A 16,019-nucleotide genomic window follows, 5' to 3' on the forward strand; every position below is an offset into this window, starting at 1 on the left:
CGGAGCTTCATCGCGTGTGCCTCAGAGAGCAGAGCTCTGGCCTCTGCCCGCAAGAATGGAGCATCGTGTCTCTCTGAGGCGTCTGCCCCCAAGAGGAGAGCTGTCGAGTCTGACCTCACTTCTTCTTCCGCCCAGCATTCTGCTCCGTTCACTCCTCCCACCTACGTTCTAACCTATCAGGGCAAGCAGCTTCTTTATTTAATCAACCAATGACCTTCCTCCATCACCTGGTACTGTCTAGTACTCTATTAATCAGAAATAACGGGGCTGGTGAGATGGCTCAGTAGGTAGGATGCTTGCCTCCATGCCTGATGACCTGGGTTCATGCCGTGGGTACCACGTGGTGACAGGAAAGAACTGCCTGCCATAAGAAGTTCTTAAAAGAATATAGTAACAGACCTGGAGAGATGGCTCAGTGGCTAAGAACACAGGCTGTTTTCCAGAGGACCAGTGTTCCATTCACAGCACCCACATGACTGCTTGTCACCTGTAACTCCAGTTCCAGGGGATCTGATGCCTTCTTCTGGGCTCCTCTGTACTGGGCAACAACAGAAGAAAATTTAAGATTTCATTTGAGGGGCTGGAGAGATAGCTCATTAGTTACAAGCACTTGGCTGTTCTTCCAGAGGACCTAGGTTTAATTCTCAGCACCCACATGGTAGCTCACAACTGTCTGTAAGTCCAGTTCTAGGGGATTCAGCACCCTTACATAGACATACATATAGGCAAAACACCAAGTCACATAAAATAAAAGTAAATATTAAAAAAGATTACATTTGAAAAATAAGGCATAGATTTATTTTTAGTAAGGCATAGATTATTAAAAACAAGATTTTGACAGATTTTTCCAGATTGTAGATTACATTAAAAAAGATACTTACCTTTGCCTTTGTAGTATTACACTGAATATGTATTTTGCATTATTTAAACTTGCCTATAAATTTTACATTAAAATAATTAAAAAACAAAAGTTGATGGACAGTGGTGGCACTTGCTTTTAATCCCAGTACTCAGGAGGCAGAGGAAGGCAGAATTCTGTGAGTTCTAGGCCAGCCTGGGCTACAGAGCTAGTTCCAGAACAGGCACCAAAGCTACAGAGAAATCCTGTCTCGAAAAACCAAAAATAAGGGGGCTGGAAAGATGGCTCAGTGGTTAAGAGTATTGCCTGCTCTTCCAAAGGTCCTGAGTTCAATTCCCAGCAACCACATGGTGGCTCACAACCATCTGTAATAAGGTCTGGTGCCCTCTTCTGGCCTGTAGGCATATATACAGACAGAATATTGTATACATAATAAATAAATAAATATTAAAAAAAAAGAAAAATTAAAAATAAAATAAAAAATAAAACATTTTTTTTTCCAGGCTTGGTGCCTATAATCCTATAATTTAGGAAGCTAAGGTAGGGGGATTGCTGTGAGTTTGAGCCCAAACTGGGCTGCATAGTGAGTTTCAGGCCAGCTTGGGCTACAGAGTGAGACCTTGTCTAAAAAAGGGGATGTTTCTCACTAGAGCATTTTTCTTTTTTTTTTTTTTTTTTTTCGAGACAGGGTTTCGCTGTGGCTTTGGAGCCTGTCCTGGAACTAGCTCTGTAGACCAGGCTGGTCTTGAACTCACAGAGATCCGCCTGCTTCTGCCTCCCGAGTGGAGCATTTTTCTTGTGGCGTCTTAGGTTGAAATTATGTTCAGTGCACATTCTTTATAATTTCCTAGGCCAGGTGGTTGCAGCTGTTCAGTGTGGTTGAGCGACAGTGCCAGGAGCAGATTGTTGCCCAGCAGGAGCAGTTTCACAGGCAGATCCAGGTGAGTTACCTCAGACATTGATGCTTTGCATTTGTGAGATTGCAGACAAAACAGTTCATGCATTAATTTTGTTTTTGAAGATATGACACCACATTTAGAGTAATAGCATGGACTTTTCTTTCTTTTTTTTTTTTCTTTTTTAAATTTATTTATTTATTAAGGATTTCTGCCTCCTCCCCGCCACTGCCTCCCATTTAGCATGGACTTTTCTTAACATGGAAAAAATGTTTAATGGCCGGGCAGTGGTGGCGCACGCCTTTAATCCCAGCACTTAGGAGGCAGAGGCAGGCGGATCTCTGAGAGTTCGAGACCAGCCTGGTCTACAAGAGCTAGTGCCAGGACAGGCTCCAAAACCACAGAGAAACCCTGTCTCGAAAAAAGCAACAAACAAACAAACAAAAAAAAATGTTTAATGTAAGCCAGGTGGTGGCGGTGCACGCCTTTTAATTCTAGCACTTGGGAGGCAGAGGCAGGCAGACTTCTGAGTTCAAGGCCAGCCTGGTTACAAGAAATAGTTCCAGGACGTGCTCCAAAACTACAGAGAAACCCTGTCTTGAAAAACAAAACAACAACAACAACAACAAAATTGTTGAAAGTACTTCTCTACTCTTTTTGCTCTCAGCACATCCAGGAGGAGATTAGGAAATTGGTGAAACTGCAGCTCAGCACTGCTTCCTGGCCTTCCTGGAGCAGCGGCTCTGTCAGTGAACAACAGGTGCCCTCAGAAAACCAAATGGGCTGCTTTTCTGAAAACAGCGAAAGAAATGAGTCTGTTACCAGTTACCCAGAGTCTAAGGAACCCGAGACACAGCCAGAATTGTCCACATCCCACCCAGACTGCAATGTGGACAGCAGCTCAGTGAGCAGTGGCTACGGCACCTTCTGTATCCTGGAGATGAACACGCACAAGGCTAAGGAGCCCCCAGAGCCCATGGAGCCTGAGGAGGCTTCCAAGGGGCAGCACACAGCCCCTGCGGTACAGGCACATGCCCCCGTAGGTGGCACAGCAGCCATGAACTTTCTTGCACAGACCCCTGAAGAGCTTTGTGCGCCTCTAAAGGAAGATGTTTCCACTTTTCCTGGTGAATTTGAACATAATTTTCTTAGTGAAAACAAGATTTCAGAAGTATACAGTGGAAAAGCAAATAGGTAAGTAGAATTTCTCAATAATTTAAAGCGGCTTTTGCTTGTTTATTAATGACATTTAGAATATAGTAAATAATACTTTTTTTATTTGTTCCACAGTAGAATGAAATATGTTTGGACACAAATCAGCTTTACCATTAAAATCTGACTCTTACATTGAAGCTGCATGTGGAGAACTGAAATAAGCAGATCCAGTGTATAGTGACCCCGACTTTCCCATGTTCAGTGCTTAAGACTGTTAAATGTGGGGCTGGAGAGTGCTTGGCAGTTAAGAGCTCTGGAGGCTCTTTTACAGGACCCGAGTTCTGTTCCCAGCACAAAAATGGTGGCTAACGATTGTAATGGCAGTTCCAGTCGATCTAATACTCTCTCTCGGCCCCCTACGATACTTTACATGTGTAGTGTGGTGCATTTACATAGCATAATGTTAGCACACCCATAAACAAAATCAACTTTTAAAAAAGACTTTTTCGCTGGGCAGTGGTGGCGCACGCCTTTAATCCCAGCACTCGGGAGGCAGAGGCAGGTGGATCTCTGTGAGTTCGAGACCAGGACAGGCTCCAAAACCACAGAGATACCCTGTCTCAAAAAACCAAAAAATAAATAAATAAATAAATAAATAAATAAAAAAAATGAAAGACTTTTCCTTTCTTCCTTTCTTTTTTTTTTTCTTTCTTTTGACAGGATTTCTCTGTGTAGCTTTGGAGCCTGTCCTGGAACTCACTCTGTAGACCAGGCTGATCTCGAACTCACAGTGATTCGCCTGCCTCTGCCTCCTGAGTGCTAGGATTAAAGGCATGCATCACCCCAGCCTGGCTAAAAAAGACTCTTAAATTTAGACTGGCTGTGGTGGCATATGCCTTTAATCCCAGTACTTGGGAGGCAGAGGCAGGTGGATCTCTGAGTTGGAGGCCAGCCTGGTCTATATCCAGGACTGTCCTGAAAAGAAAAAAATTAAAACAAAAATACTTCAAAGTCAAAAACAACAATAAATCTTATGAAATTTTGTGGTTTTCTATAAGTTTTCAGTTTTACACATCTGAAATGTGTTTTAGAAGCTGGGTATGGTGGTGCATGTCTTTAACCCTAGCAGAGGCAGGTAGATCTGAGTTCAAGACCAGCCTCGTTTATATAGCATGTTCCACGACAAGGGCTATATAATGGAGGGACTCTGTCTCAAGAAAGAAAGAATAGAAAAAAAAAAGAAAGAAAAGGAAGGGAAAGAAAAAGAATTAGGAGAATCAGGCAAGACCAGTGGGATGGCCCTGGATAAAGGTGCTTGCCATGCAAGTTTAATGACCTGAACTCTACCCCCTTAACCCATGGTGGAAAGAGGTAATTGATTCCACAAACTTGTTCTCTGGCCTTTATGTGCCCACTGTGGCACACATACACCATGCAAATACACGGATAAATAAATACATCAACTAATGAATGAATAAAAATTTCGGAAAAATTTGCAGTTGTGCAGGGATCGTTGAGTGGTTTAAGTGTGCTTCCTGCTGTTCCAGAGAACCTGAGCTTCCAACACACACACAGTGGCTCACAGTGATCTGGAACTCCAAGGGTAGTATACTAATGTCCTCTTTTAGCCTCTTCAGGCACCAGACCTCTGCAGGTCTGTAGCAGTCACAAATAAACATAGGCAAAACATTCATATCCATAAAAGTCTTTTTACTTTTTGGGGGCAGTACTGGTACACTCCTTTAATCCCAGCACTTGGGAGACAGAGGCAGGCAGATCTCTTGAGTTTGAGGCCATCCTGGTCTACAGAGCAAGTTCCAGAATAGTCAGGGCTACAAAGAGAAACCCTGTATCAAAGAAAAAAAAAAAGATACTTTTTACTTTTTTATTTATGTGCATTGGTGTTTTGCTTGCAGGCATGTCTCTGTGAGGGCGTCAGATCACCTGGAGCTGGCATTACAGACAGTTTGAGCTGCCATGTGCTGGAAATTGAACCCGTTTCTCTTAACCTCTGAGCCATCTCCTCAGAAAATAAATCTTTAAAATAAGAAAGTGTAGCATGAATTCTAGTTGGTCTTAATAATAAAAACCCAGAGTCAGATACAGGGGGTCAATGCTAAAGATCAGAGAAGCAAAGCAGCTAGCCACTGGAGAGTTCTTTTACCTCTCTCATTGCTCAGACCAAAGGAGCCATCCTATCCTCAGATTGTCTCCTCAGACTTCATATTCAGACTGCAACTATCTCTATCAAAACCTCAGTCTGCACTAAGCTCCTGCCTCCTCCCCCTTACATTCCTCATTCTGCTCAGTTATATTGCTCCTGTCTCCACCTCTCTGGTGTTGAGATTAAAAGTGTGTGATCCCAAGTCCTGGGATCATCTTTGTGTGAGCTCTGTTTCTCTTTTAGACAAATTCAATCTTCTGTAGCCCAGGGTGGCCTTGAACTAACAGAGATCTGTCTGCCTCTGTTTCCCTAATGCAGGTATTAAAAGCGTGTCCCACTACTCCCTGTCCTCTGGTGGTTTAGCTCTGCGCTGTGGTCTTCAGACGAGCTTTATTTGTTAAAACACAAACAAAATATTACTACAAGAAAGAGTTTTAGGAGAATCAGTAAAACATCATTTTTTTTTTTTTGTTTCTTTGAGATAGGGACTCTATATAACCCTAACTCTCCCAGAACATGCTATATAGGCTAGTCTGGTCTCACACTTACAGAGATCTGGAATCTTGAGTGCTGGAATCAAGGTGTGCACCATTACACCTGCCCCTTTTTACTACTAGTAGAAAAGCAAAACACTACCCACTGAAGCACTAATGCTGACTAATGGCTTTTAAGCTAATTTTGTTTTTCTCCTTTTAAGTAGTAAGTCTATAACATCATGGGCACAAAAGCTGAAGCAGAACCAGCAAAAGCAAGCACATACAGAAGATGGCTACTCAAGACCTAAGCCAGGGAGCGAGTTAAACCAGAAGCCTCCAGTTGAAACAGTAGGTGATAAGTGGCTCCGATGGTCACACTGGGGTTGCTGTGTTTTTACTCCTTTGTTTATTTACAAATCTTTTTTTTTGTCTGTCTGTCTGTCTGTCTGTCCTTCCTCTCTCTCTCTCTCTCTCTCTCTCTCTCTCTCTCTCTCTCTCTCTCTCTCTTTCTAACCCAGGCCGTCTCTTGCTCTTGCCTCCCAGCCTCCTGAGTAGCAGGACTGTGGTAGTACACCACCATGCTCTGCGAGATGAAGTGTTTACACTCTGACCCAGCGACTGTGCTTAGTAAAGGGTCATAGACACAAAGTTCCAGTGTATGTTGTTGCCATTATGGCCTAAATTGTAATGGGATAGGTAGTACCACTTAGTGCCCTACATGGACGTTCCCAAATCAGGTCCTTGACAAGCTGAGAGGCTCAGTGCCATACGAACTATGTCCTGGTTGTCCTGAGCATAGGCTTGCTGTTATCCTAGGAAACATGTCATAAGTGTTCCCAAGTCTTCGTTTTTTTTTTCTTTTTTCATTATCTGTTTACTCTTTTTTTTAAAAAAAAATATTTATTTATTATGTATACAATATACTTTCTGCATGAATGCCTGAAGGCCAGAAGAGGGCACCAGATCTCATTACAGATGGTTGTGAGCCACCATGTGGTTGCTGGGAATTGAACTCAGGACTTTTGGAAGAACAGGCAATGCTCTTAACCTCTGAGCCATCTCTCCAGCCCCCTATCTGTTTACTCTTTACTTACTTTGGGTGTGGGTGTACACACTGAGCTCAAATGTGGACGTCAGAGCACTGGAGATTGAGTGCAGGCTGTCAGGCAGCAACAAGCACTTGCAACCTCTGAGCCATCTCACTGTCCTTGTCCCCCAGTCTTTTTTAAATTTTATTTTTTGAGTCTAGATCTCACTGTGTAGTCTTGTCTAGCTGGAACTCTCTATGTAGACCAGGCTGGCCTGGAGGTGTGGAGAGTGAGATGGCATTTCAGTGTTAAGTTTTATAAAACAGAAAAAACTGTTAGGTAAAAGAATGTTCTCACTTTATGCCAAACTACTACAAAAAATAGCAATTTTCTACCCTAATCTCCAAATAGTTTCAGACTACCATTCATTCCAAAGAAATGATATCCCGTCGGGCGATGGTGGCACACGCCTTTAATCCCAGCACTCGGGAGGCAGAGGCAGGCGGATCTCTGTGAGTTCGAGACCAGCTTGGTCTACAGAGCTAGTTCCAGGACAGGCTCCAAAGCCACAGAGAAACGCTGTCTCGAAAAACCAAAAAAAAAAAAAAAAAGAAATGACATCCCACTATTGATGACACAGTAGCTCACAATGAGAGCCCCACTCAGAGCGCTAAAGGACCTTTCCAGAGTGCACTCCACAGAGGGTGATTTTGAAGTAGTACTGGCTGGTGACATGGGGATGGCATGCCCGATGCATTTCTTTGTTGGAGAATTCTGGATTCACAGAAGTTGGACAGTCTTTACTTGAACTGTTTTCTGTGCCCAGTGTTTTCAGTTTCATTTCACAGTGGGAACTGCTGATCAGAATTCTCCTCTGATGGGGTTTTCCTCTTGCACAGTGCTGGTTTATTCTGGGAAAAAGCTACTTTGAAGTCCATCTTGACTTGGTGCATTGTGTGGCACAAGCATTTTCCAGGGCTAAATTGCTCTGTTTCTTTGGTCCTTTGTTTCCATTTCATGAACTGAAGGACTTGGGTTTCTCCGATGGGCCCTTAGACTATGCTCCTGAGTAGGTCCTTGAGCTGGGCTCAGGCCAGCATCTTTGACTAAGAGGGCTTATATTTAGAAGGCCTTTGTTGAATCATGCTGTTACTTTATTTCAAGTGGGCCCTTTCTTGAGTGGATGGCCTTTTAAGGGTGGTGTGGGAGGGGAGGGATTTATTTGCTCAGAGGCTTGCAGCCAGCACCATTGTGTATAGCAGTATTTTAGTGCACGGTATGTGTTTGCTCCTGGCCTGAGGACTGAACCTCAGAAGCAGTGTGAGTTCTAAATATTTTACTTGGGAGTGCTTGACTTAGTCCCTGATAATCACTTTTCCAGACTGGAACAGTCAGGAGTTCTAAGAAACAATTGGTATCTTGATAAAAAGAGGTGGAATGGTACCTTGTACAGCAGACTTGTGATTAACTTGTTCCTTCTAATAAAGTATTGCCCGGGTCCTTTGACTTGTGGAGGATGAAGGAGGAGGAGCACCTAGTAAGATATTGGTGAAGGTGTTGCCTTTAATCCCAGCACTCAGGAGGCCGAGGCTAGCAGATATCTGAATTACTAGTTCCAAGACTGCCAGGGATACACAGAGAAACCTCGATACATTCAAAAAACCAAAAATAAATGAATTAAAAAAATAAAGAAAAGGAAGAAAGAAGAAAATGTCCTTGCTAAGCATCTCTGTTTGAGACAGCTTTTCATTTCTTTGTAGTGGTAAGCATGAAACTTAGCAGAGGCTCTTTGTGTGCAGCCAGCATTCCACTGTGCTTGCCCATCCCCAGAAAATAGATTCGTGTGTGACAGACAGTATTAGAGCTACTGTGATTTGTGTGTGTGTGTGTGTGTGTGTGTGTGTGTGTGTGTGTGTGTGTGTGAACACCTGCAGGCACCTATGGAGGCTGGAAGTTGTAGGTGGTTGTAAGCCATCTGATGTGAGGACTGTGAACTGAATCAGGGTCCTTTGCAAGAGAAGTACTTGCTCTTAACCCTTAGCTGCTGGGTCACCTCTTCAATGCCATGTTTTTTTGTTTTTAATCAGAAGGGGTAGTAAGCACTTTTATTCTTTGCTGAGAAGTAACAGGCTGAGAGCCTGGTGCCATACACCTGTAATCTTAGCACTTAGAGTATAGAAGGCAGGATGACCATGAATCCACAGTCAGCCTGGACTGCATAGTGAACTCTAGACCAGCCTGGGCAAGTCTCTGTCTCAAAAAAACAACGGTTTGGGCCTGGAGAGATTGCTTAATGGTTAAGAGCATGGGCTGTTTTTTCAGAGGATCTGGGTTCAGTTCCCAACACCCATATGGTAGCTCATAACTATCTGTAACATTAGACTCAGATTACCTGATACTATCTTCTGATATCCATGGGCACCAAGCACACAAATGGTCCATGGGCATACAGGCAGGCATAATACCCAAATACATAATAATACTGATGATGATAAAAAATTAAAACCCCAAACCAAGAGCTAGGGAATGTAGTTTATGGTAAAGTGCTTTTCTAGTGTGGCTAGTGACCTGGGTTTGATCTCTGTCACCAACACACACACACACACACACACACACACACACACACACACACACACACGAGTCTGTTACTGGGGATATGAAGGTGATGAGTTTCAGATCATCCTGGGCTTTATAGCAAGACCCTGTCTCACAGAAACAGAAGGAAGTGCTGAATTGTAACTTAGAGGTAGAGCATTTTGCCTAGTGTGCCCGGGGTCCTGGGTTTAATGTTGTTGTTCACAAACAACTCAATATTAATTTGTTATTTGAGGTTCATATTGATTTGTGATTTTGAGTCATTTGATTTATTGAAGTTGTGATGATATAAATAGATTAGTAGGTTAAACCCCCACCCCCATCCCTACGAGGCAGGGTTTCTCTTTATAGCCCTGGATGTCCTGGAACTTGCTCTGTAGATCAGGTTAGCTTCAAACTCACAGAGATCCTCCTGCTTCTTCCTCCCAAGTGCAGGGATTAAAGGTATGTGCCAACATGCCCGACTAATTTTTTACTAAATGACTAATTCTAGATTTCTCAAATTACTGTCAGAAATTGATAGCAGACTATAAATACAGTTTAGTTCTGAACTTATAGATTACACCTTCTCTCAGAGTTCCTTCTAACGACCCTCTAGTTCCATAGTGTTCAAAAAAAAAAAAAGCTTTGACAGATGGTGCAGGGAAGGAGAAGCTGCACTGTTCATTTTTCATACTGCATTCTTGCAGCTGCAGAGAATCAACACTCTGCTCTTCGTGGCCTGCTGAGGCCCCTGTTTAAGTCCTGGAGTATCCCTGGGTCAACAGTGTGTGCCAAATGCATTTAACTGCCCACCAATTGTCCTCTTTCCTCTCTTGCAGCCCAACCTTGCCGCCGCCGCCACACATCCTTGTGCCTTTTACCTCAGTAAACCAACTGAAAGTCCAAGTTCTTGCTTGTCTGATTCAGGAACAGGTATGGAACTTAAACTATTTTTTATATTTTTCAAGACAGGTCTCACTATGTAGACCTAGCTGTCCTGAAACTCAAATATATGATTAGTCTGGCCTCTAACTTAATCCTATGTGCTGGGATTAAAGGTGTTCCAGCACATGGTCTGGAACTTAAATTTAAAAGAAAAAAATCCTAACCTTTATTTTGATTTATGTATATGAGTGTTTTGCTGACATGTGTGACATGTATACCATGTCCATGCCTGGTGCCATGCGAGGCCAGAAGAGGATGTTAGATTCTCTGGAGCTGGAATTACAGATGTGAGCTACCATGTGGGTGCTGGGAATTGGACCTGGGTCCTCTGGAAGAGCCACAAGTGCTCTTACCTACCAAGCTATTCCTCTAGCCCCCTGAACTTACAGAGAGTCTATTTTACCCACAGCTTGCTTTCATTTTCCACTGTGGTATGAGAAGTGTGTGCAGTATCTGACTTCACCAAAAGCACTGTGTGTTTCTCTCCGTTTCCACAACTTTCCCGTTTGCCTTAGTTTGTGTTAAATTCTACAGCAATGGGGTGAAGCAGTGCACCCACAGAGGCTTGAGACAGCTGCAGAAACCATCGCAGACGTTTTCTGTTGTCCACAGGATTCAGCGAGTTCAGACCCTCTGCTAGCCGTGGCCAGCTCTTCTGTCTTCTGGCTTTATGTGCTGACTCCCCGTTAGCACCGTTACCCACATGGCACATCCACCTACCAGTTTGAATTAACTTTGCTTGAACAGAAACTGGAATCCAGCCGCCTCTTCCTGTTCCCACTGCTCCCACAGCTGAGGCACTCCCTTTCCGCCACCTTCTGACCTGCCTCCCTGCCTCCATTCTACCCTTACCCTTTAGTCTGTTGACTGCCAGCAGTCCCATTTCCTCAGAATAACAGCTAGCATCCTTATGGAACCCCACAAGGCTCAGCAGAATGGAGCTGATTGCCTTTCCTCTGTGATAAGACTTCGTCCACTTTTGCTGGAGGTTCATTTGAAGACTTTGCCTGACTACCTCCTCCACTCTAATATTTCCTACTGATGGGAGGAAACTCTCCTAGTAGTTACTTTCTCAGTGAACCATCCTTTACCATCCTTTGAAAATAGTTCCTGCCCCCAGAACCCCACCTTTTCTGTGAACCTCTTTTCTTTTTGAAAAGATCCCATGTATCCCAGATTGGCCCAGTTGCTGTTTAACTGATGAGAACTTGAACTCCTAGTGTTGGGATTATGGCATTGTGTCAGCATGTTTTATGCTACTTGAATGCAGAACTCAGGGCTTCATGGATGTTAGGCAAGCACTCTCCCAGCTGATCTACATCCTTAGCCCTACTCCTCTGTGTATGTATGTGTGTGTGTATTTGCATACAAGCATGCTCTTGCATGTGGGGTACACAAGCACATGTGTGTGCATGCTTGTTTAGGCCAGAGGTCAATCTAGGGTGTTGTTTGTTAGGAGCTATCTATATATTTTTTAAAATATTTATTTATTTATTTATTGTATACAGTTAGCCAGAAGAAGGCACCAGACCTCATTACAGATGGTTGTGGGTCACCATGTGGTTGCTGGGAATTGAACTCAGGACCTTTGGAAGAGCAGGCAGGCAATGCTTTTAACTGCTGAGCCATCTCTTCAGCCCCCTATCTATATTTTTTTGAGACAGAGTCTCACTATGTAGCCCTGGCTAGCCTAGAACTCACTATGTAGATCAGGCTATCTTCAGACTTAGGGTGACCCTCCTGCCTCTGCCTTCTAAGTGCTAGGATTACAGATATATGCCATTATACACAGATTTAATGGGGAATTTGAACTCTTTACATTGATTATATGGAAGCCTGTATTTGTAAATAACATTCTCTTTAAATTACATTTTTAGCTATTACTAAATCATTTTGGTTGTTTATATTTTGAAGCAAATTTTTACTAATTTATTTATTTATTTGGGCTAGGCGACAAGGACATACCATTGTGTGTGTGAAGTTCTCTCCTATTATGTGAATCTTGGGGGCCAGAACTCAGGTCATCAGATTTGGAAGCAAGAATCTTTAATCTGAGCCCTCTCTCACTGACCCGTGATTGAACTGTCTGTGTTCTCTGTGTGCACATCAGGGCTGACTTACTGGAAGCTGGAGGAGAAGGACATGTATCACTCTTTGCCTGACACTTTGGAGAAGACGTTTGCACCGTCCTCCCTAGACAGATCACTGAGCCAGGTGATGCAGAGTACTGCGTGTGTGCTTTTGTTTTATGATTGTAGATAACTTTGTCATCATAGATTTTTTTTTTTGCATTGTTTCAGTTTCCAAAATGCTGGGGAAAGCATAGGCTTGAGAGTCAGATCAACTTTGCAACTATATCTCACCTCATTTCCTGCATAATCTCAAAAAGGTTACTTTAAAGTGGAATTAAGCTAGGGGTGATAGTACATTTTTTTTTTTTTTTTTTTTTTTTTTTTTTTTTTGTTTTTCGAGACAGGGTTTCTCTGTGGTTTTGGAGCCTGTCCTGGAACTAGCTCTTGTAGACCAGGCTGGTCTCGAACTCACAGAGATCCGCCTGCCTCTGCCTCCCAAGTGCTGGGATTAAAGGCGTGAGCCACCACCGCCCGGCGATAGTACATTTTCTTAATCTTTCCTTTTTTCTTTCTTAAGACAGGCTTTCTCTGTAGCTTTTGGAGCCTTGTCCTGGAACTTACTCTGTAGACCAGGCTGGCTTTGAACTCCCAGAGATCCACCTGTGTCTGCCTCCTAAGTGCTGGGATTAAAGACGTGCACCATCACCGCCTGGCTCATTTCCTTAATCTTAGCAGTAAGTATGCTGAGGCAGGTGAATCACTGTGAGTTGGAGGCAGCTTGGGGAACATAGTGAGACCCTAGTTCAAGAAAGCAGAACAAACAACAATCAAAAATAAAGGCGGGGGAAGAACTCAAGTCAGCATGGAGTTTGTCTTATAGCCCCGACTTTAATCCCCATGATGTATCTATGAAAAGCCTTGAGTGTTGACACATGCTTCTTACACTGTTCCCGGCAGCTGGAGCTGGAGCCAGGCAGTTTCTGGGGCTAGATGGTCAGTCAGTTTGTACTAGTTGGGAAGTTCCAGGCCAGTGAGAGAGTCTGTCTCAAAAATAAAGGTGAATGGAGGAAGAGGTTGGCCTGTGGTCTTCATATAGATAGGTAATTTTGTGTTAACACACAGACGCTCAATACGGACAGACATAGACACACAGATATTAAAAACTAACAAGTAAAAATGCTGAGCTGATGTTTTTGAAATTAAATGTTTCTTGCCTACTGTTTCTTTTCTTTCTCTTCTTTTTTTCTCTGTGTGTAGTAGGTTAGTGGCAATTAATTTCTTCCCTTTCCCTTTTTCCTAGGCCTGACTGATTTCTTTCCTTTCAAAACTCCCACTTGATGCATTTGTAACATAATTATGAAGCCTTTAACTTACAGTATTTTCTTTAAGAAATATAAATATTTTGTGTCTTTTACTTTTTTTTTAAGACAAGGTTTCAGGTAGTGTCCCACCTGATCTTCAACTCATTGTGTAGCTGAAAGTGACTTTGAACTCTTGATCTTTTTGCCTTGCTGTCCCCGGGTCTGGGATCCTAGGTGTATGCTGTCCTCCCAGGCCGTCTTTCTCTTACATGCTCTGATCAAGTGAGGAGGAGAGTGCACTGGGGAAATGAGAGGTGTATCAGCAGTGGCACTGGGGGTATGGATCAGACATGGAGCTCTTAATGTGCAGTGCCCTTGAATTGATCCCCAACACCACAAAACAAAGACCCCCCCCCCAAATTGAAACAGGGAAATACAATAAGAAAGAAGTAACACACACATGAAAGTGAGAGATAAAATAAAAAACAAGTTAGAAAAGCCTCGTGTGGCAATAAGGTAGAGACAGGTGGATTGCTGGATGCTCGGTGACTGCTAGCCCAGCCTGCTTGGCAGAACGGTAGCACAGTGAGAGACCTTGTCTCAAGCAAAAGGGAGAAAGAAGATGCTTAAGGAATGACACCAGAGTTTGCCTCTGATTTACACACATACATGAACCCACAAACATGAACACACAAGTATTGATTTCTGGTAAATTGTGTATATTAGTGTATGCTTATAGTACTAGCTAGCTGCTTGGGAGGCTACAGTGGGAAGATCACATAGGTCCAAGAGTTTAAGACCAGCCTAGGCAACAGAGGGACCTTGTCCACACCACCAACAAGAAAATCCATGGCACCTTTGTGGGATTTAGTAGGGTCTAAGTTTGAAATATATGGTGGTTGGGAAGATAGCTCAGCTAGTAAAGGTACCTGCCACCAAGCCTGACAGCCTGAATTCAACTCTTAAAGCTACCATGGCAAATGCCACGTGTACACATAAAATCATACATGAATGTAATACAAATTTTAAAGTTCTTTTAAATACCTGTGTGTGTGTGAGAGTGTGTGAGTGTGCCTATATTTGTATTTGTACTGTGTGGTTCTAGGAGCCTGTGGAAGCCAGAAAAAGGTATTTGATTCCTTGGGACTTGAGTTAAGGGAGATTGTGAACCACCTTGTGGTTCTGGGAACTGAAGTCAGGTTGTCTGCAAGAACAAGTGCTTTTACCTGCTCAACTATCTTGCCAGCCTCTGTTCTTGTTTTCTTGTCTTATGTAGTCTACTCTGACCTGGCATTCAGTATGACCTTGAATCCTGATCTTCCTGTTCCCACTGTCCCTGTTCTGTTCTGGGATTATATGTTTGCTGAGAAAAACTTGGTGTTTTTTAAAATACAGTATTTTGGGCTGGAGAGATGGCTCAGAGTACTGGCTGCTCTTCCAGAAGACCCTATAGAACAAATAATAAAAGCCCAATGACAAAAATTGTGGTTCAACCCAAAATGGCTTAGTTTGCTGTCACCCAGCCTTGGTAGAGGTAAGACTTCTAGTGGCTTGCCTGTCTTTTCTGGTTTTTGGGTTGAATTCCATTTTCTGTCTCTGGGCTTTTATTATTGGTACTACAGGACCTGGGTACAATTCCCAGCATCTACGTGTCAGCTTATAACTGTGTAACTCCAATTCCAGGGGATCTGATGTTGAATTTTGGCCTTCTCAGGACCACCAAAGATGCCAGTGGTAGCCAGTCATATATGCAAGCAAAACAGCAATACACATTAGAAAAAAAAAAGAAAAGAAAAAGTCTACACAAAACAGGGTTCTGTAAGACTGGCCAGTGCTCTTCACTGCTGAGCCATGTCTCCAGCTCTCAAACACTGGTTCCTTTGAGTGGGGACACAGAATATTAGTCAGTTTTCCATTGTTGTGAGAGAATGTATCAAAAAGACAAGAGACTTATTCATGGCATCTAAGTTTCAGTTCATTGTTATTTCAAATTGCTTTTGGGTCTGTGGTGAGGCCAAAGATCATGGACAGACAGAGCAGAGAAAAACGGCCTTGAGGTAAAGAAAAAGAGAGGAAAGGACCAGAGTATCTTTGAAGGACATGTCCCTGGTGACCTAACTTCCTTCTACTAGGCTCCACCGCTTCAAGGATCCAGTGTTTTCTGATGTCTCTGTCAGTACATGAGTCTTTGAGGGACAGTGAGGCTCCAGACCATGTCAAGGACCACCGAGGATTGTATTTGTGGACTGCTAACCAGGTCCCAATGTTCTCTTAGTCCCTATTGTTAGGAGATAAGCAAGTTTTCATTCTGAAGGAGGTATCACCAGAAAGGTCTTCAAAGCTGATATTATTAATTCAAAGGTCTAGATTTATTTAAAATCTTCCACAGATTTTTTTTAAGGTGCTGATCTTGATAGCAGATTTTTTCATTGTTAATAATACCGTTTAAATTATTTTGTTTCGTATCTTTAAGTTTCGTGCCAGTAATGAGATGAAGTGACTGTCACTGTTCTGTCCTAGAAAACAAAGCGAAAGCAAAGCAGTTT

The 16,019-nt window shown here is 43.0% G+C and overlaps 1 protein-coding gene across 5 annotated transcripts in view; it reads left to right on the plus strand.

Moving 5' to 3' along the window:
* Mphosph9 (M-phase phosphoprotein 9) overlaps positions 1-16,019 on the plus strand; it is a 68,434-nt gene that overhangs the window by 11,463 nt on the left and 40,952 nt on the right. For 4 of the 5 annotated variants that reach the window (XR_003378015.1, XM_005344387.2, XM_026784826.1 and 1 more), the window contains exons 4-8: positions 1,711-1,800; positions 2,423-2,949; positions 5,772-5,898; positions 9,995-10,088; positions 12,211-12,314. Coding sequence is in view for 4 of the 5 variants with exons in the window: in XM_005344387.2 (XP_005344444.1) it covers positions 1,711-1,800; positions 2,423-2,949; positions 5,772-5,898; positions 9,995-10,088; positions 12,211-12,314 (942 nt within the window). In the remaining variant the exon portion in view is untranslated. The remainder of the gene's footprint in view (positions 1-1,710; positions 1,801-2,422; positions 2,950-5,771; positions 5,899-9,994; positions 10,089-12,210; positions 12,315-16,019) is intronic. The other variant, XM_026784820.1, reaches the window with a different exon arrangement.

The sequence above is a fragment of the Microtus ochrogaster genome, chromosome 2 (genome assembly GCF_000317375.1).
Source record: "Microtus ochrogaster isolate Prairie Vole_2 chromosome 2, MicOch1.0, whole genome shotgun sequence".
Lineage (NCBI taxonomy): Eukaryota > Metazoa > Chordata > Mammalia > Rodentia > Cricetidae > Microtus > Microtus ochrogaster.